General features: G+C 36.0%; 2 protein-coding genes across 9 annotated transcripts in view; one reads left to right on the plus strand and one right to left on the minus strand.

The window, feature by feature from the left end:
• The window catches only part of SUPT3H (SPT3 homolog, SAGA and STAGA complex component), a 279,344-nt gene that overhangs the window by 250,961 nt on the left and 6,496 nt on the right, over positions 1-21,887 (minus strand). The window contains exon 2 of the mRNA XM_050710007.1: positions 17,094-17,197. Coding sequence (XP_050565964.1) covers positions 17,094-17,197 — 104 coding nt within the window. The remainder of the gene's footprint in view (positions 1-17,093; positions 17,198-21,887) is intronic.
• Positions 1-21,887, plus strand: part of RUNX2 (RUNX family transcription factor 2) — a 220,173-nt gene that overhangs the window by 14,742 nt on the left and 183,544 nt on the right. The window lies entirely within an intron of this gene.

Here is a 21,887-nt window from a genome sequence, read left to right on the forward strand (position 1 = left end):
CCTAAAAGCACGGTTCACACCATATACAAAGCATTGTCCTGCATCTGGTCCTCGTACATCGATCCTTTTTACTGAACCCGCTGCTGCTGCTGAGATTCCGAACAAATTGAAACAGTCAAACTACAAACACTTGTAGGGTACCAAGGTGAGAAGGCAATCAAAATGGATTAATCAAGAACAAATAAATGTCATATTAACCCAATTGATTAATTTGAAAGCAAATGACTTTGTCAGTAAAGATGAAGCAGCAGAATTGATGCAACTTGGCTCCAGATAAAAAAACATCGATGCTGCCAAGCTATTATACATGGGAACTTGCAAACTCAGTACAGAAGCGTTGCACTACGGAGGAAGTGGTGCAAACTGTAATTGATATTGATGACAAAACATAACATATTTTTAAGAGTCCCACAGGGAGATGCGTGTGCCCAGTTTTGTTTAGGTTAATATATTCAGCATAGATGAGAGAACAGGAACGGTATTTATTGGAATATTTATTGGAATTTACTATGACATCAAGCTGGAGGGATCTCAAATGCTTAAAGAGAACAAGATCAGTTAGAAGAAATCTGAAACTAACAGTATAAAATTAAACAGACGAGTAAAAATGCAGAGAACCAACTGTTTATTTTGAAGTGAATAACCTCGAGAAAGGAAACATGGAAGAAAATCTGTCAATTAAAAAGGCTCACAAACTAAGTAGGCAGGCGTTCAACTCATTCTCACAGACACTATCAGGATTGACATATATACAGAAAATGTAGGAGATACCAGTGAAACATACAGAATCTAAGAGCTCAATTAGAAAACTTTATACCTGATCAAAAATACAGAGTTAATAACGGTTTTAGAAACCATGATCTATGTGAAAAGGTTAAAGAAACATTTCAAACATATATGTCCTTCGCATCCAACATATTTTCACATGATATCCACGGCCACTAGCACTACTAGTCCACACTAGTCCTACTTCTTCTACAATCTTGTGCAACAAGAGAAGTCAGGTATCACAGCCATCATTTCCTTAGATAACCAGAGTAGGAACTATAAGCATAAAAAAAGTTCTGTAGAGATTGTCTAACACTTCCCTTCACTACAGTTTGTACCAGGTGAGACAGTTCGCTGTCCTACCTCAGTGACCCAGACTAGAGTAAGTAGTTCCCTCCCAGTGCCAAACATGTTTTATCAATGATTATTTTACTTGTTAGTCACTGAATACAGGTAAAGGATTTTGTACCGAATGAGGAATAGGTAGGCTGAAAACTTTGCAGCGACTCGGCTATTCCTGAAGGATGTGTTCAGATGCCCACCTTTACTCTGCAGTTAGTTATTCTGAATGGAATGGGAAAGAACAACTTTCTATTTAATATGGGTAAAAGCATATATACTCAAAAGTATGATAGGGTATATAAGGCAGTATAAGCTCACATCCTCATTTAGCTATAGGAAATCTGCATGCCTAAATTCAAGAAAAATATGACTTTAAAAAAATCACTAGTCTTGACATCTCTACATTTCAGTGAAAGATTTTATTTATAAATGGACCTTACTTAGTGAAACACTTAAATACACACACAACTATTTTTATGACTGTCCCAGCAAAGTCAATACTAATATCCTGCTCAAAATTTCAAATCATCCTGATAATCCATGTAAAGTATATATTAAAAAATGTATCCATATCCTACAACAGAGTTTGATAAGTGATGCCCAACTCATTTTTGACTTGTAGTTGCAACAAGGAAGTCAAACAATGAGGATAGGAACCACCTCCACACGATGGTTTTTCCTGTTGAGAGTGAAATTTAAATTTTTTCAAGATAACTTCAGGCAAATTTTAAAGCATCTGAATGTTGACTCAGCAAAGAAAAAAATCATGTGCATGCTAATAAATATGTATATAATAAACAGTGGATTTTTTTTTTTTTTATATTCTTACACATTACTAAAAGAAAAAACTCAAACTCAGACAAATTAACTGGCTGGCTCCATCTGCTTTGTACTGCTTCAGTAGCAAATAGCAGCTAAATTGGCAGCTTAACTACCTAGTCAAGGCACATTTACTGCTGCATTTTTTTTTATTTTTTAATAGTCTGATGGCACAAGTGGCTAGGGAACTCAGCTGACAGACTTTACTACAGAGCGGTGCTGGTTTGGTTCAGATACATTTTAGAATCCCCTCCTGGAAAAACATACCTAATCAAAACGCCGTGTTTCTTTTTTGGTAAAGGATTATCCCCTGTTAATTTTAACAAAGCCACACAGTTTTCTGAAAACTGACAGCTTTGCAGACCAGTCCTTCAACTCTAAGACAGTCCGAATTGTCCAAGTCCACCCGCTTTGACTTACAAGTCCAGCTGAATACTTTAAGGTAGAGGACCTGACCAAGACTTGAGAGATGTGACTAATACTTAATTCAAGACTGATCAAAAAAAAGTTTAACAAGATGCAGACAATTATACAGCTTTGCCAGTAGTCTCAAAGAAAGGAAACATATTGACGAGGTGAAAAGAAAGACTGCATCAAGTCACTCATCATCACTTCTTTGAAAAAAAAATTGGCCTTTCCATTTGGCGAAAATTAAAGATCACTTAACAAAAGCTGTTGTACAAATAAGCAAACATATCAAGAAGGCTTCATTAATCAAATTTAAATTGTAACTACTGTACTATGTGTACAATCTCAACTGCAGAGTTTTAATAGTCTTTCCTTCAGTCCAAAACATTATTTCCCTTCTCCAAGTTTAAAACTCCCTGCAATAGATTTTTCACCAGCTTTAACTGTAGTACGTAGAGTGTTTCTTGAAAGTCTCAACTGCATAAAGGATAGCTATGCTTCTATGATCAGCAGTAAAACATTCTTTTGTAGCTGAAAACAAAGATATAGGGAAAGATATGAGCCTTTCACCTACCACAAAAATAAACTCAAGGATACCTCTGTAAAGTAGCAGCAACTGTTCTTCATGCTTTCACCACCCCATGTTTAAAGAAAAAAAAAACCACGACCAAAATAGCCATAGCAATGACAGCTATCATCAGCTGGAGGAGATGCTAGCTTTTCAGAAGAGTGGATGTGAATTGTTATTGGTACCAGCAACCAACACTTGTCTGTAACAGTAGATGGAAACACTTGGCATGCAGGGAAAACCATGTGGCAAGCTAATAAGTAGCAAAGAATGATACAAAAAGAAAAATTCTAATTCCTGTTTTATTTCGACTCAGTCAGACAACTATCTTCACTTATGTGTGAATGGAGGAAATAGTGTTGTCAAAAAAAAAATCAGACATCCTTAGAGATATCAAATACATTTCATTGTAACAGCTATCAGAATAAAGAAAGCTTTATTGAAATTGCTAAGGAAAAGACAAAAGTATTAGTTAAAACTTTGAATGGTCTGCAGAAGTTTCTGCCTAAGGCCTCAATTTTCAATTGAGAAAATACTGTTATGACTTGCCTGTTTCAAAAAGATCATAATGATTAATCAAATAATATCTTTCCCTCAAAAGCTATGTTGCCATATAGAGAAGTCGTTTAAGAAAGAAATGAAATGCTCAGCATAAAGTTCTTAAATACACATTTGAATAAGCAATTTTAAAGATTCAGTCGATTTTTCTAGATTAATCTAAACATTTAACAAAAATAGCTGGTGGTTTGGACTTTTGATTTTTATCTGTCTTAAGAATTCAAAGATAAATATTGCCATCCTAATCCCAGTTCCAGAAATATACATGACTTTGATTATTTAAAAGCTGCCCATTTTTCAAAAATAGTTCTGTCATTCATTAGAAAGAGATGAAACACTAGTGCTTTTTTCCATAAGTTGATCACACACATCTGTTCAGTCATCTGAAGCATAAAAGGATCTGACAGACACTGAGATGTCACGTCAAAGGCAGCGCTGGTCACTATAACGAGAGCAGTACGTCTGTACAGGGGTCCTGCATGGGCAGGCGGTGTGGAAGATCCTACCAGTGCACACTCACAGGCGTAGCTTACAACAAGCTGTTGTAATGCACTTCTTTCCAAAGGTCTCATTCTCAAAGGTATAAGATTGGCATTTAATAGAGAAACAGAGCATAAGGAAGCTTGCCAACTAGCTACAGAGCCTTCCAATTGAAAGTCACCAGATCTGTATCTAGCCCAGTTGTGCAGCACGCATTAAAGCTGGTTCAGTTTACTTGATTTTGCAGCATCCCCTACACAGGGCTACTTACTGGCCATTTCAGTTCAGAAAGCACAAAGACCTAGAAGCACACAGAACAATCAACATGTATAAACCTACAGTTTTTAAAGGTAGTTTCCATACAGCTAGATTTAATTACACGATTTGCGTTACACATTCAATTTGCATTTCAGAGTTGCACAAACTTTGATTTCCACAACTGATCTGTCTGCTATAAAAAGCAAAACTGGAATTGCTGGGGCATCAGCAGAAGCTTAGGAATTCTAACAGATGTAACATTTTTCTGCATTAAACACAAAGCAAAAGACTACTGTGATCATCTTCAGAGTCTGCATTCCCTCTTAGCAGATGGTATAGCGAAAAGTGGTTTCACTTGCATCAAAGCTTATATTAGCAAGCAAAGTCCTGTCCAGTTCTACGGTTCTCAAAGCCATACAACAATTAAAGACAACATATTAGTCTTATTCAGCCCCTAATATCAGTATCATGCTATGAATAGATGTTTGCTCTTCTCTCAAGTCTGTATATACACACACAGATATGCATACATTTAAATATATATATATTTTTTTTACACTACCCAGTATACCACAGTGAAGACCTCATTATTAAGATTGCAAATCAAGAGACAGCAATGCAGGCTGCCAAATAACTCATTGACTATACCACCTTACCTAATTATTAGATGAAATGTATTTGTGGAAAAGAGATCTGCCTGTCACGAACCTGCCAACAGAGTTACACATTCAGTTTAAAGCTACTAAGAGAGGAACAAAACACTGACTTCTTTAGGTAGCTTTTTTGAGGAGCTGGTTGAAGGAGGTTGAAGAAAATGCATTTGCACAAATCAGTCTCACCCTGCGTGCTAACATTTTGATTCCCATGATATTTCCTAGATAGCTTGGCAAATAGATTAATATTAACTTGAGGTCAACAAAATGTTGCAGTTATATACATGCACACAAAGAAGCAGACAGTATTTATTTTAATTAAAACAATGCTTATTTTTTTTAGTAAGAGAGAGGAATAGAGGGTTATTTTTTCATCTTTCCAAATAATTGATAAAGTCTCTAGGTTGGCTCAAACTTTTTAAAGCTTTTTGAAAAACGTTTTTTTAAAAAATCATAATAAATTTCAGCACTATAACACTAATACAAAATACACTTCAGGTTTAAGAGTAACACAATGTTACCAGTATGTTTTGTCATAACTGGTCAGTGAAACAGTAATTTCCAATATTTTGTGCAATAAGTTTTCCAAAACTACAGGCAGGTAACAGTGTTAAGGGTTTTGGAAGAGTTTGTTAACTTTATTTATTTATTTATTTTTCCCAGGGAAATATGCAGAATTATACTTTGTTTATATTTTAAAATATAGATCTGCATTAGCTTTGCGGTCTAGCAGAAAAAGCAGCCATAGGTATGGAGTGGCTTATTAAACCACATTGATACATACCTTCCATAAGGACTATATATTTTCTCCTCTTAACTGAGCTAGTGAAAGGGACTTTCCACAAAATTAAATATTCTTTCGTAACTTTAGATGCTGTTTAATATTAAGGTCTAGTTTTCATTTAGAAGTTTTTTCCGGAGTAGTTACACTACCTTAGATACACTGGAAAAAAAGCAGCTTTCTACTGCAGGTCACAGAAGTGAAACAAAGCAGACTACAAAATAAATACACGGTTTCCTCATATAGTTGTGGAGCAATCCGATATAAAGTCTGAGTAGGTAGGCTGGACCCGATGACCTCCAGACATCCCTTCCAAACTCAATTTTTCTATGGTGTTATTATTTAACTGGTGCAGAATCTGTTGATAATGAGTGTGTGTGCGCACGCATGTGTGTACCCATTTAAACAGAAACCCAAGTTGTATGATCACATAAGAAAAAGCATAGACCTACCCCTCAGGTTCTTGATTTCCTATGAAAAACTCAGAGTAAAAAGCTACACAACTAAAACACTGTGGGTTTGGTTGAAAGGAAAGCTACCTTATTTGTGGAATGCCAGGGACCTTTCCTAATGCAAAAGTATTATTTTTTTAATAAGAGAGTAGAGTTTACCATGAAATTATTTGCCATCTCCCACAGTTTTAAAATGGCCGGATTAATTTATACTTGGCAGAACTCAACTGTATTCCTGTAAGGCTTTTATATCACTGTGTACATATCAAATGTCTGTGTTATCTTGCTGTACTTCACCGAAAGCACAAACAGGATTTAGGCTTGGACTAGATATGCTGAAGGCTTTACACAAACAGGGAGCTGAACATCGAGTGATTCATAGTGAAGTATCACTATAGTTTCAAAATGGATAGTCATGCTTTATTTCAGGACCAAAACACACTCCTTCAAGATATTTTATCCAAATGACTCTGAATCATAGTTAAAGGAGAACAACAAGCCATCTGCTAGCGATACAAAACTGGTGCAAAATTAAATGAGCGTTTAACACATTGTCCTTTCCAGGGTCACAACATAGCCTACTAAGATTCTATAGTATTGCATCTTCGTTTTCCAGGCGTAAGACTGTGTCATGGCTGTTGCCTTTTTAAGTAAGAAAAAGACCCACACATAAGCAAGGCAGTGCTTCTTCAGAAATACTCACTGAGGCTAGAAATGGAGGATGATTCAAAACCACAACTACTCAATTTTCTAAAGGTTGTACAAATCATGTTAGGGGAAAGGGGAGAAAAACAATCTGAGCTAAAAATAAGTAACAAAGAAACATTATCATTCAGACAAGGGTACATTAGGTCAGAAGCTGCTGCTTTTTAACAGCATAAAGTGCTTACAGCTTTCTGTCCGAAAAGCCAAGCAGAAACAAAAAGTCACCATCACCAAATCAGAAGAGCAAGTAAGTTGCCTGCTCAGCATTTTCTGTAAGAAAAAAAGAGCTTTAAGCACAAACTATGTGTTTGGGGCGGTGGATTATTTTAAAGCTAAAAAAGCACGTCATTGCTAACGTATTAAGAAACTGCCAATACTATTTTGTAGAATAAACTTAACACTTGCCATTAGACTATTCTTGTGCATGTCCTTTCTCCACCCTCCTCCCACTCTGCCGTTAGTCTTACTGACATTTCTAGCATCCAATTATATCCTGACTGCTAAATTATTATTTACCATTTCTAAAGCCAAGCTAAAAGAAACAGTATTCAGTTATTCAGCAAATTAAGAACATTAAAAATGATAATAAAGAGATAGCAATATTTAATATGCAGTATATTATATACATTATTTTTATATGTTATATATAACAAAGTCAAGTGGAAGAGTAAGCAGAGGGAGTCATCCAATGGAAACTAAAGGTATGATAAAGCCATTTATAGACTTATATTAAAAAAAAAAAGTGATGATGTTACTTAGTCATCAAATGCTGGAAACTATTCAAGAGAAGTTACTCCAGCTATCACTCTTTAGCTGTTTTATTGCAAGTCCCAGAGCCAGTGTGGGATTTGAGAATAAACTAATCACCTTACAGACCAATTTAGGGAAAACGTCATAATCCAAATTACTATGTTGCAATCACAATGACAGAGAAAAACACAAACACGTTGCTCTAACCACTAAGGGATATCTTGTACCTCTGAAGAGGCAGTTCCATACTAGGGGTGGCAGACATCAGCACCAGTCAAGCAAAAGCTGGGAAGGATTATACATCCTTTGTGCCTCAGAGGGAAAAAATAACAATTAAAAAAAAATAAAAACAATGGAAGTATTCCTCTCCAAAGCCATGGCAGATAGCTGAAGGAGCAGAAAGAGCACCTAGATGAGAAGAATACTCTGACTCAGCTATCTAAGACACGGTGCATTCTGCAGGGCTCCCTTCTCATCATTTTAATCTCTGCTCCCAGATATTCCAGTTGTGAACTTCCAATTCCTTATCTGATAAAACCGTAAGTAATTCCACAGAGTGCAATGACATCAGCAGGGCAAAAAAGCACACAGTAATTACAGCATCTGTCCCCCTACTGTTCTGTATGGATGGATAATGTTCTACTACAGCGTTGCGCACTGACACGTACAATCTGTACCGTCAAATTAGATGCGACTAAAACAAATAAATTGAAATTACAAGTTATGCAGCTGCAGTTCAAAGACTTCAGCAGTTAAGAACCAACTCACTCACCAGTTATGGTCATGGCTGTACTTTAACTGGATTTTCAGATTCAGTCTGCTAGAACAAATGTATTGCAATTTTATTATTTTTTTTTTTTTTTACACTTGAGAAAACAAGTAGAAAATGCTGGACTTGATTAACGTACTAGCTTATGATCTAATAGGTATTCTGTTACGATATATGTACGTCTTCACTTCAGAAGGACAGTTCACTTCCAAATTTAAAAATCTTTTACATAGCTATTAGATACATTAAAGCAACTTACCACAATCTGAAACCAGAGAATTCCAGGAATCTAATTGTAAAAGCCTGGAATCATATATCTCAAAATACTTCCATACCAAACAGAAAAATCCAAACATAGGATGTACTTAAGAAGTTGTATGCAACTCAGAACAAATAACTACGAACTGTGCATGTTGTAACCTTCCTTTGAGGAACTCTTCCTGTGCTTATAAAAACAGGTTTCACAAATTAACTGCAAAACCTACATTAACATTGAACTTTCAAGAGAAAAATGCAGCGCTAGTAGAGCAAAATTATCTGGGTTTTGTGCATCTCATTATGCTAAACCTCAGCTAATTCTGTTCAGGGTAAAAACTGCTGTCCAGATTAAGCCCTTTAGCCTGTCCCCATAAAAACATCCTTCACGTGTTTCTTTTGCAAACCTTCGGAATATGAGTGCAATTTTGAAATTAGTTATGGGAAATTTCCTTCAGCAGTTTGTGAAGAGACATAGCACTGCATTTCCTCTATGTAAGAGACTGCTCTGGCACTGTATGTTAAGAAAGATCTTCCAGCTCGTTTTGCCCCCTTCATAAGCAAAGATAAGATACTCAACAGAAAAAAGAGAGGTAAGAGAAAGTGAGTGCATTTCAGGCACAATGTTTGACAGATATCATTAAAGTGATTTCTGCTACTACTAAATGGTAAAATGTAACTTCAGTATTACTAAAGGGTTGTCTAAAATAACTATACTTAAAAACGTGGTACAGAAATGTGGTACCATTTTCCATTTTCACCTCTTAAGTCTTTTAGTGTCAGTTGTTTGAACCCTACCAGGCCTCCTCAACAAAATCCTATTGTGCTATTGACTGTATACAGAAGAGACTTCTTTTTAAAGCTTAAAAATATCTGATCACCTCAGCAGCAGGAAGATCTGCAGTAATTTCTCTAAGGAATGTCCTTCCTCTACTCTGCCCTACCTGTGAAAGAAAAACTTAGTTCTGCTCCTAGTTTTCTATCTCGTACCACTCTTGCCTGATGTATTTGATGACATCACAAAAAAGAAAAACACTATTGGGTAAATAATTTCCAATCACGTCTGTTGCCATCGCCTCTTTAGCAAAGGGTCAAAAAAAGTCTGCAGAGAGGGATTTCAGCTCAGTAGGCTAAACTGGTTATTTTTGAACAATGCAATCTCAGCAAAATTCAGGGTTCAGATATGGTAAACAAGTACAGGACAGAATAGAGAAATTCTTTACAATCCCAAATTACAGTTTGGTTAACCAGAATGCTCCCTAAGCCAGGTCATTACAGCTGTTTTCTTCCACTATCATTCCAAATGAACTATCCAAAGTCAGATGATTTCACTGATCAACTTCAAAGCGAAGAGGGATAGGCACACGAACGACTGAAGTCACGAGGTTATAGTCATAAAAGGGTTCTTTGAATACTATCGTATCTCATTACAGTAAGATAAAACAAATTATTATTAATATTCAACTCAAGCACATGCTTATTGGGTGTTGCATGCTGCATGGATTGTGCACCATTTTATTAAAACCAATCACCTAGACTGTCTAGTCAGCATAACTTCCTAGTCACTATAATCATTTACTTGTTTCAAATAGAATCAGGGCCTGCATGTGCTCTGCATTCCGAGAAACCTAAGATATATGAAAGGCAACACTCTAAAAACTTTCTTTCTCCTGGGGAAGAACTGAACCTGGCATAAGGGAAAACCTCCTGAGGAACCTGGCATGAAGGGAATGGCAGCTCTGGTGTTTATGCTTACAGCTGGCTCACAAGGGTCAGTCTGCTTATACATTTTGGTGTTAAACTGAAAACAAAACAAAACAAAAACACACACAGAAAAACAAAGAAACAACACAAAGTAACCAAGGCTATGGTTTAACAACTGAAAACTAGACTTACCAGCAACGAAGCCCATTATCACAAATAGAACTATAAGAAACAATGTTTTGAAGACCAGGATAATAAATTAGATGTTTATCAAAAAACAAGTAGCAGCAGAAGCTAGAAATCAGATAGGGAACATTTTAAACGTTTTCTTATTAATTCATAAAACAAAACACTTTAGGGAGAATATTCAACAGGGAGTTACGTCTTGCAAACAGCATAAAATGCATATTTATTTTTTTGTAATTAGCATGTAGTCTTAATGAAGTATTTAATTATAATTATTCTGATACTTGGAGCTGGATAAATATACAAACAAAAACCTATGTGGCAAAACACACCTATATGCGTCATAGTCCTTTGATGTTATATACAGTATGTATTTCTTCAGCACTGAGAAACAAGTTCCTTGAACCTTTCAACTGACATGGAAATGCTATTTTAGCATAAAAAAGCACTCATTATTAACAACATTTGCATTTTTCTATTTGAAAATAAATTTAAGACCCAATACTGGGACACACCAGTAAGATCTTCCAGGGCATTCAGTGCTGAACAAATTCTAATCCAACTAAAGTCAGCAGGAGTTATCTAAATACATCAGTGGAACAAAAGATTAGTTCAGGGATCATGTTTTTGACCTCCTGTGTCAACACAGGGCATCTAGCTACTGCCTGTGGCGTGGTGTAGGATAGCGTCACTACACTGAGTTTTGAGTTTTTGTTAGTTATAACAGTGCAACTTTTCCAAAGCAGTGCCATAGATTTAAAGAGTTGAAAGTTTTTACTTTTATTTTTCAGCTATTTCAGCACACGCTTATAAAAAGCACTTAGGCAGCTAACTGTTTTTCCTTGCTCTGGTAACTCTGAGCTGACCCAAATATGCAAAAAATTGTTTAAATTTACTTTTTAAGCATAAAATAATGAAATTTTTTCATCACCAGAGTTACAGTTATAAGCATCAGAAAAATAAACTATTAAAAATGGAATTAAAGTTGTTCTTAATTCAAATGTATTGCCTATCCATGGTCTTCTGTGTATCTAACTAGCATCATCCTAAATATTTCTATAGCACGATGGTCTTCACACTATATACTGAAGCCAAAAGAACAACCAAAATAAATCTGTTCTCACATATTTGCATTTTGCCCTGCATTAAAGCCAATTTCTAACATAAACATAGAGAAGAGTTAAACTTTACAAAAAAAACGTGTATCTGTATCTTCTCAAGCAAGACAATCTGCAGCCACACAGCCAGCCAATGAACAAGTCAACAGAGAGGTCTCAGTGACAGAATTTCTTGTTTAAATGCACCACGAGGTATGTTTACCCAAGAGCTAGTCCTGAAAAATAAATCCATTTGTAGTGGTATCCATAAAAATAGGCAGTTTTGACTAAACAGAGTAGTGAACGTAGGGCCTTTTCTGTTATGGAAAGTATTTATTTTTTTTATTTTTGTTTTGAAGGACCACATTTTCAACATTTCATTTTTAAAAAAATCTGTTATAAAGAAAACATAGAATCATGTTACGGTTGACAAAAAAAAAGTTGTTTTTCAGACAAAATATGTGGTTGCAGAATGCATATAAAATAGATAGGGGGAGGGACAACTTTGAGTCTGAAAATAAAATAACACGGAATTCACAAAAAGGACATTATTTTCAACCAGCTTGCATTAACAGGGTAATACAGCCTACCATTACCAATGACACTGCATGTTCTGGCACTACGAATGCAGCTGACACAAACACACTCTTCGACAGTGAAGTATAACTAACTAGTGCTTTATGTAATTCCGAGATTTATCATCAACTTTGAGCCCAACTCTGCAGCTTTTCAGCTGACATACAATCGCTGAAGCATATGTAGCTGAACATTGGGGTCACCTATGGGATGAAGCTGTAGGGTATAGTGAACCGAAATGTGTTTTCAGATTAGTTTTCAATATACATATGCCATTGTAAAATTCTTACTCATGTGATTTTTAAAATTATTCTGTTGATAAACTGATTTTGAACATAGCCTCTGTTCCCTCTGCTTAAGAGTTTTCAAGAAAAAAAAAAGGTTGAATCAATTAAAACAACTTCTGAATGAACTTCAGGTCACAATAATTAGTATTTTTCATTTTTGTAAGCAGTTAAAATAGCTCTGATTTCAAGATATGTTATTGAGGGGAAGAAAAAACTCTCCATCTTCAAACTGTTCTATACTAGTGTTTATAACTTCATGGTTTCTAGAAATTCCCTCTATAACCAGTGCTTATATTACAACATAGATGATTTCAACCAAATTACGAATTGTAGCTGCTACTGTGAAATCATCATGGTTGAGAACCTTCTGGGCAGAACTATAATTTAAGTGCAACTGACCTAAGGTTAGCAGTTAGTTTGGAAACAGGTTATATATCAGCCAAATGAAACCACGTAAAACAAACCTCAGAAAAATACTTTAAACCTGCTGAAACCTTTTCTTCTTTTTCTCTCTTTTTTTTTTTTGATTTTTAACACCTTACTGCTATAATAACAGTAACATAACAACATATCTAAATACAAATAAACAATGTGGGAGTCAAAGAAGAATCTACAGGGCATTATGTTCCCTTCAATTATTATTAGATAAAATATCAAATAATTGCAAGGTCTTAACAATTAAAAGCCAAACAAACCCAGGTAGTGCCCTGTACATTGACATGCGTTTGTGCAGTCTGTGACAGTCTGACACTAACTCTCTATTCCTCTAAAAGTAATCCATATATAAGTACCATCCCCAGCTATACTTAATGCTATTTATGCAGGCACTAGACATTATACAGATTTTATTCTGAAAAACAAACGAAAAAAATCTTCAAATACGAGCAAATACTTTCAACAGTCTTAATCGTCAATAGAAAAACCAGACCTGTTTTATTAGTGTGTGCATATATATGCACATATTATGAAAAACTGATTTATGCATTTTAAGACAACGTTTCTGCAGTATTTTTTCATTTCATTTCAAGGCCCCTATACATTTCCTCAAATGCATCAGAAATAATATTTGTGAGGCTATCATAAAAACACAATTCCCAAAAGGATTCAGTTCATTCCCTAGTGCTTTGGTTCAAAAAAAATAAGCATAGCATAAGTGATATACATAGCATGGAATAACCTCATCACCTTAAAAGGGATTACTCACAAACTTAACACTACGTGTAAATTTCAGCATTCTGGGGAATCAAACCCTTACTCAACATTTAAGTGCTGTGTGTACCAAACTCATAAAAGGTACCACCTTCAGACTGTGAGGCACTGGTAAACACAGACTTCCAGCTCTCACTGCAGGGTGGTAACAGAATTTGATATTCTACATCAATGATAGAGTTTCTCTGCATTTCTTCTGCCTTTAAGTCCTTATGATCCAGCAGTCCCTTTTTTAACATTAGCAACTACCAAATGCCATTCTTGCTTCGCACCCAGTGTCCCTAACACGACTTACTTCTCACAAATTCATCTTTTCACATTTTTTGTAGAGAAAGGCAGGACAAGCTGAAGGTACTCTTCATATTACTCCGTATGAACTGTCTGAAATAGGTGCTCCTACTCAACCTCACAATGAAACCATGCAGCTAAAACCTCTATTTTCTTTTCTTTAAGAAAGATGTCACCTTTTCTGCACTGTAATCCCCCAGCCTTTAGTATTTCCCAGGATCTTATGATGACAGCATGGATTTATTATAAATCGCCTAAATGGGAGAATCTGTAACTTCCTAAATTATGTAGTTTATAAAAAATGTCAGCTTCTGTCAGAGCCTGGAAAGTTCTTTTAAAGTGGTAACTTCATTTTGCGGTGCAGGCCAAAAGAAACAGTTGTCATTTTTTTCTCCACATGGTTCATCCCTGGTACTTTATCATTTCAAGACTCACAATTTTTTTTCTTCCCCAAGCAAACAATTAAAAAAAATGTTATTTTCAACACGCTCATTACATTCAGGGAATTTCTTCAGTTGTTATTATTTCAATGAAACTGTTTATGAAAAGCGTTTAACGCACAGAAGAGCTGTTTGTATAGCTCTCTTATAACTTCACCAGTTCTGAAGCAAAAGGAAAATGTCTATTTCTTCCATTTATATGGCCAACAATAACTTCTCCATTCTGACAGGATCATGTGTATACTGGCGGGGAGGGTAGTTTCAAATACTTTATCAGGAAGTGCACAGTTAAATAAAATGCAGGCTCCTCAGATACTGACCCAAAGAGATGCACAGCCTCCTTTGACTCCAAACTTCCTGGCTCTTCTTTTGTTTTTAAGCCTAGTTAGAGCTATTTTCTCCACAAAGAACAACACATGCATTTTCCAGTGTACATGACTATTATAGATGTGAACAATAACTAAACAGGGTTATTTTGAGGGAGAGAACCTACATTTTCTATCTGAAAAGGAACTCAGTACAGCAAACCACTGGATTTGTAACAAAGTGCTCATCTCCTTCAGAAGCTATTCACAGGAAATAGTTCATTATCTCATTTACATTATAGCAAAAAATACTCTAATGTGTCTCGTGCTCCACCTACAACAGTCTAATAGTCTCTTAAGAAGATTTAAATAAAAATGAGTTACATCTTTTGCTTTTGGACAGGGAACTCTTTGTAGAATGTGACTCTTTGGCACGTGACATGGAAGAGATTTACCATTTTTCTTATATAAAATCATCATGTCCATAGCTGATGAAAACAAACAAAAATGCAGTTCAAACGTAGCCTGAAGTGACCTAAAACACCTTTTAATTCCTGACTGAGCTCCTTTACAACTACAGAGGTAAAAAGAGAGTACCTAGAATGATACAGCAATACTAAAGATGTGAAGTGTTCCATTACATCAAAAAGCCAAATATTGTTTTTTTATCCAGGCAAATAATTATAACCTGTGGAGGCTTGAGATACTTTAACTTCTTTCTGGTTGAAGAAGACAATTGGCAGGAAAAAATATTTATATATTTGTAAATATAAATATACAAATAAAGCTTTAACATTCATCCTAGCCTTATAGTCAGCTCTAACACCATGGAAACAGGAAGGTTGAGAGTGGAGCATTTAAGAAAAAGCTACCTAAATATTGTACAAATGAGTACACGTTCAATATTACCAACCTGAAGTAAAATAATCAAAAGGACAGTATCATAAAAACCATTAGAATGCATCCATAGCTTGAATACAGAAAAACTTCCCTACCTTTAAAATGTAGTTACTCACCTATAGGTCAGAAGACGGACATCATAACTATTTTGACTGAAATATAGCTTATGAAAAAATAAATTCAAAAATAAAATATGAAGCAACATAGTATTAAGAAGCTTTCAAATACTGAGTGTTTTCAATGACCTTGACAAAATAAAGATCAGTAGCCCAAAATTAATTCCCTTTTAAGTCCATCCTACTTTAACTCAGTCTATCTTAAACAACATCCTGAACAGTCTTCCAGAACTCAAACTTTAGTGAAAAGAGCCAATGATTACCACTATCTTTTGAAAACGTGGATTTATGTTTTGGTACTCTGGGACTAGCTTTCTTCATTTCATTTTCAACTTTGACAAATGAACATAGGGAAAAATCCTTTAAGATACTTTTGCAAGATTTCATAAAGCAAAGCTCCCTTTTATGTGCAGCTGACATCAGCAATTGGCAAAATGTGCATCCTCTCCCCCTCAATAAGTAACATTATAATCATATACTTTGAAAAATGCACAATTTAGACACGAGCCCCTACAGCCTAGTTTTCTATCTGAGTTTAGATATCTTTTAGCTTTAAGCTGAAATACTCTTTAAAGTGCCTGATAAATCAGGAGCACAAATCCACATGGAAGAAGCTCATTACTTTTCCCACCCCCCATCCCAACAGTACAGTGTCTTGGATACACATAAAAAGGGGAAAAAATGGCAAGTCACATTTTTGATGAGTATGTTGCTTTCCACCAAATGAAGATTTGCAATCAGCCCAGTGAAATAGGTTACTAGCCAAGATAAAGACTTCTCCAGAAGGAACCCTTCTGATTATGCAAGTACCTTTGAGACTGACAAAGCCCACCTGTTCATATACCATCCAAGGTTTAGAAGTGAACTAAAAAATCATGCAGCATCACAGCCTGGAAGTCTCATTAAGTACAACAACAAATGTTTTTTGGCTGATAGGAAGTACAGTTGTTACAAAGATAAGTTATTTGCAACTGTTCCATATCTTAATTTCATGTGCAATATTAGGATCTCAGCAGTCTACCTTTCTATGTTAGCACTGAAAGATATTAACACAAGAAAACTTAAATAAGCAAAATGACAACAGGAACAGTTTTCTTTGGTGAAGGACTGTGAAACATAAGTCATAAATGACTTCTAAATATTAAAAATACATTTATTTGATCAGCAAGATTTTTCTCTCCATTCAATACAGGATGTGTTATGTTATTTATCTAAGTGTGGTGGTTTGTGTTTTTTTTTAAATCTTTGAATGTTTTCCAAATGAGAAGTAAAATCCATTCAGAAAAAAAGTCCAGAAAAATCCAGAAGCTTCATCACTAATACCCGCTCTCCCCTGCCTGTTATACACACGTTCTAAGAACTAGCTAGAAGAAGCATACAAAAAGCAGATATTACCAGGTATTTTGACTTATTACTTACATCATACTTTGCAATTCAGGCGTAAAGCTTGTCGATTTTCCTGTCCCTCTTCCAGTGCTTGAAGAGGCGACCGTTGACATCGGGCTAGCCACCGTGCTGCTCATCTGAGTAAACAAAAGAAACACAAAACTTATAAATATATTTTAAAAGAGAACATATGGAAGAACAGTAACAACTACGTATCCCTTCACATAAGTGTATGTGCCTTAGAAATTCCAGGCCTACTCATATAGAACTTCATAATACCTTTCATGCAGCGATACATGAAAGCTATTAAGAAAGCCAACTGAAAAAGCCCATTTTTCAGTAACTGAACATGTAAACTTGTAACAACTGTAAAAGAAGTTCACCTCAGTGGCTGCTGTCTATGTTCCACACTAGATATTCAAAAGGGAAGACAAGCTATTCAGGGTGGACTTGAACATAAATGCTCTGCATGCAAAAAGATGCCTGAGACACTATAAGAGAGAGTAGACGCTTACTGTAACCTCAGGAAAAATTGGAAAGGTGTGCTATTTTTAAACATATTTTCTCAGGAACCCGTTTAGAGGTACCCTAAAAGCACCAAAGCAAATTATTAGACTAAAATTACTGCTATTCTGGAATATACGATATTCATAGCTACTAGTGTCTTGCTACCCAAAACATTCTCTTCTATTCCTGTGCTATCGCAAGCAGTAGTAAATCAGTCTGTGCTGCTTCCACTGAGACCAAGAGGAATAAAACAGAGTATTAGAAAAAGCCAGTTAAAATTTGATGAGCACTGGGATCCCAAGTTCCTTTCTGAAACACACCTAACACCACAAGTGCACTGCTAACCCATGTCCCTAATCACCTTGTCCAAACACAGCTCTTTAATTCCTCCAGGAACGGGGACTCTGTCGCTTCCCTGGGCAGCCCGTCCCAACGCCTGACCCCCATGATGCTTGACCATGGAGAAATTCTTCCTAATGTCCAAATTAAACCTCCCCTGGCTCAACTTGAGGCCATGCCCTCTAGTCCTATCACTAGTTACCTGTGAGAAGAGGCTGACCCCCAGCTCCCCACACCTTCCTTTCAGGGAGTTGCAGAGAGCAATAAGGTCTGCCCTTTGGTCTTCTCCAGACCAAACACCCCCAGTTCCCTCAGCCGCTCCTCAACAGTAGGACGAGAAAACCAAAATAAAGTCTTTCAAACAAAAATGCACTGTAAAAGGAAAGGGTGGTTACCTGCACATCTTCACAATACCTCCAGAACTAGAGGTACTATCTTTACGCAAAATATTTTATAGCTTTGCCATGCACATTTCTTACAAAGAAAAAAACAACTCAAGGACAGTTCTCCTCTTATTCTACGAAGTAAATCTAACACACGTACATTTTCCTTTTTAATAAAATGCCAGCTGAATGTCTTTAAGCAAATTCATTTTATAAAATATCTTAAATTGCTACAAGTTTGGGAAATCGAAGCTTATTTATGGAAAATTCCATAGCCATAGAATAGGGAGTTTCATTTTTCCCCTTCAAGGTTGTTTTTTTTTTTTTAAACACAGAACTGCACACACTATGCCATTCCTCCGACAAACAGAACACATTTCCACTATTTTTCACCTCTTCTATCTAGTTTGTTGCACACTCAGCTCAGTTGTACTGATCATTTCTTGTACTATTAGTAGTAGCATTGATAACGAAAAGCAGATGTTAACTTGTTTTGCCATAAGATTTTACCTTTTCTCACTTTAAATGTTAAAGTTAAGATGGATTCCTTTTTCTAAAGATATAACCTAAAACGGTTACATTAAATGCCATTAAAAGCATTGCAAATAATCACAAATATTAGGCTTTGGTTTACAAAAACTTGTAACACTACATAGGGAGCTTAAGACACTTTCAAAAAACAACAACAAAACTAGGACATTGATAGGCTGAGGATATAATAGCTTATGGATGGACAACAAATATAATAAGAAGTTTATGCATTTACATATAAGTTTACATTTTTATTAGTGCTTTCAAGTAGATTTTAAACAGACTTCTGTTTATCTTCAAGCAGATTCTAATTTAGGTCCCCATCCTGCAAGCACTTATGCACATGTGTAACTTTAATCACATGCTTACTCCCACTGCAGTCTGATTTTAATCACAAGAGCAGCTACACCAGGCTTCAGTGCTGGCAGGATCCAGCCACAGGCAGCAGTCACCAAAGAGCCGTAGAAACTCAACTGTCAAATGAGCGAGTTGCAACAAAAAATGGAAAAAATGCCTCTGTAACGTGAAGGAAGCTGACTATTTCTAGGAAAGCTCTGCGTACACATGGAGGGGAGTAAAGAGGAAGCTACACTGATACCCACATACAGCCTAAAGATTTGGAAACGTATCTGCATTTTACTGTTTGTTGTTTCATTGAGAAAAACTGTGATTCATTTTAGTAGCTATATGTTTATATTCAATACCACAGTACCAGTATTTCCTCAATAAAAAGTAATGCAGTCAATCCCACAGGGCTATGCATTATTTTAAAGTTTTATTGAAAACCATGGAAACTCTTACTCAAACATTAGACAACAAAATTATTCTGCCCACCAAACTCCCATAACACACCCATTTTTCATTTGATTTCATCTGTATTAATTGCAGTCATCAGTACACCCGTTGCCTTCTACGTGTATAATCAAGGCTATATGCCTGTAATCATCTGCAGAATGCAGTCCATTAGTTTATTTTTTGATTATTTGGTTTTATCACTTGGCAAACAGTGTTTCATTACACAAACAATAAGATCCCAAATGTATCACGTTCCTACAATTGGTCCTTTTAGTCTTTGCCAATGAGCTCTCATGGTAGAGGACAGGAAGTCTTATGATATTCGCAGAACCCCAGAGAAAGCAATCAGGTGAACATCTCAATTAATAGTCCCAAAAATGGCTTTAGAAAAATTCCTGAGATATACCAGTTGGATGTTCCTTAAAGTTTAAAAACTGAGTAATGAAAAAAAAAATCTTGAGCCTTTGTATAAGTTTGAATGATTTTTTTTCAACTATCAAGATCATTTAAAGCACATGGCTATTTTCTTTGGACATTCAGTACAGACATTTTGTTTTATCCATGGAGTCTCTTCAACATTAGCAGAATGAGAGCATCCTTAATGAGGCATCCTTACAAAACTCCCCCAAAATGTGGGACAATTCCACAGTTGCCACCTCAGTGTAACACTTGGGATTCACGACTGTCCTATTTTCGAGTAAATACTTTTTAAGGTGCTTCCAGTGGACCAGAACAGTCTCATTCAAACCCTGAGGGGCTGTACATCTGTACAAGTATCAGTAGGTTTGGGAGCTGAAAGCTTATCAGCTACTGCTTCCCTGCGAGCTCTGGTCTTCCTTCTGCAACCAAATGATTTAACTTTCAAATCAAGCAGGTGTACAGCATTTTCTTGACATAAAACCAACAGCTTGTCAGGCTTCGTCAGACCCTTCACAATAATTACTTCCACAGCCCATGTTTTGTTTGATGGTTTAGATAATTAACTTCTTTACACATCAAAGTCCCATCATCCGTATGTTCTATTTCCTTTCTTCCGGACATTAAAAAAAAAAAATCATTCAAAAGCAGAAGCACTCTCAAATCAATTTTCTTCAATAAGTACAGCTAACATGGAACTGAAAAGCCTACTGTAATCTTCAATGGGTCAATATACTGTATTTATTTTAGCCCCAAACTGAAATGCAGCTGTTTGCCATATTCTACAAAACGAATTCAGATGTTCAGATTAGGTCACAGATTATTTCAACATGCCGTATTCTAATCATGAACTCTAGCAAAGAGAAGATAACTTCTGATTAACGCTAGTTCGAACTAACGATTACGAGGTCCTATCCAGACAGGTCCAGCTTTTACAAATTCTTTTCCCATAATCGGAATCTTGCAGTAATATGTGTAATAAAAATATATAATCTTTAATATAAATAAACATGTAAAAGCGCCTACTGTAACCTTGATATCTTTCACATAAAGCAGTCACAATTGAAAATAGCACTTGTTCCATATAAATCAGCAGAAGAAAACAATTCTTGGCTGGGGGAAACCAATTCTAAGTAATTTCTTGACAAATGTAGACCCATCCTTTTCACTGGGTTAAAATGCATGGGCACACTTGCACTTCAGAGTCATCCTTTAGATCTATACCCAACTAAAGTTCCCAAGCAATACTAACTCACGTTTAAAGCTGTTCAATCAATAAGCCACACGTACAGCCCTTACATTTATTCAAGATCTAGTTGAGAGATCAAGTTCCAGTGCTCCTGAAACTGGGATTTAATACACAGGCTACACACGCAGCCCAGCTCTGTAGAGCATCAATCTCCAAGCTGCTCAATTTCACCTGAAACATACATAAGCAGCCCTGGGGAGAAGGAAAAAAAGACGCTGTCCACACCTCCATCTTCTATTCTGAAATACTTCTCAAATACTTCCACCAGCCACCACTGTGAGGATCTCAGGGCTGCCAGCCCTCCGATACATCTGAGCAAGGACTGTTCAAAACTTATTAGAGCAAACTTGTACCTCTGCAGCTTTCACTTTGAACAAAAGACAAATGAGCATCTTAACTGGGTCAGTTTAAAACAACAGTATCTCTCAGAGGAGGGGAATTTGAACCTGAGTTTTACTCAAAACTCTGGTAGGCCTTTCAATCTATATATAATTAAATAGTGTATAACAACTCAGTAATGTATAAGTAAAGTCAGTGACTGCATTTGTTTTCAGTGACACCAAAGTGTTTGCAAAATCAAGTCACATAGCTAACTCTCATATATTT

The sequence above is a fragment of the Cygnus atratus genome, chromosome 3, assembly GCF_013377495.2.
Source record: "Cygnus atratus isolate AKBS03 ecotype Queensland, Australia chromosome 3, CAtr_DNAZoo_HiC_assembly, whole genome shotgun sequence".
NCBI lineage: Eukaryota > Metazoa > Chordata > Aves > Anseriformes > Anatidae > Cygnus > Cygnus atratus.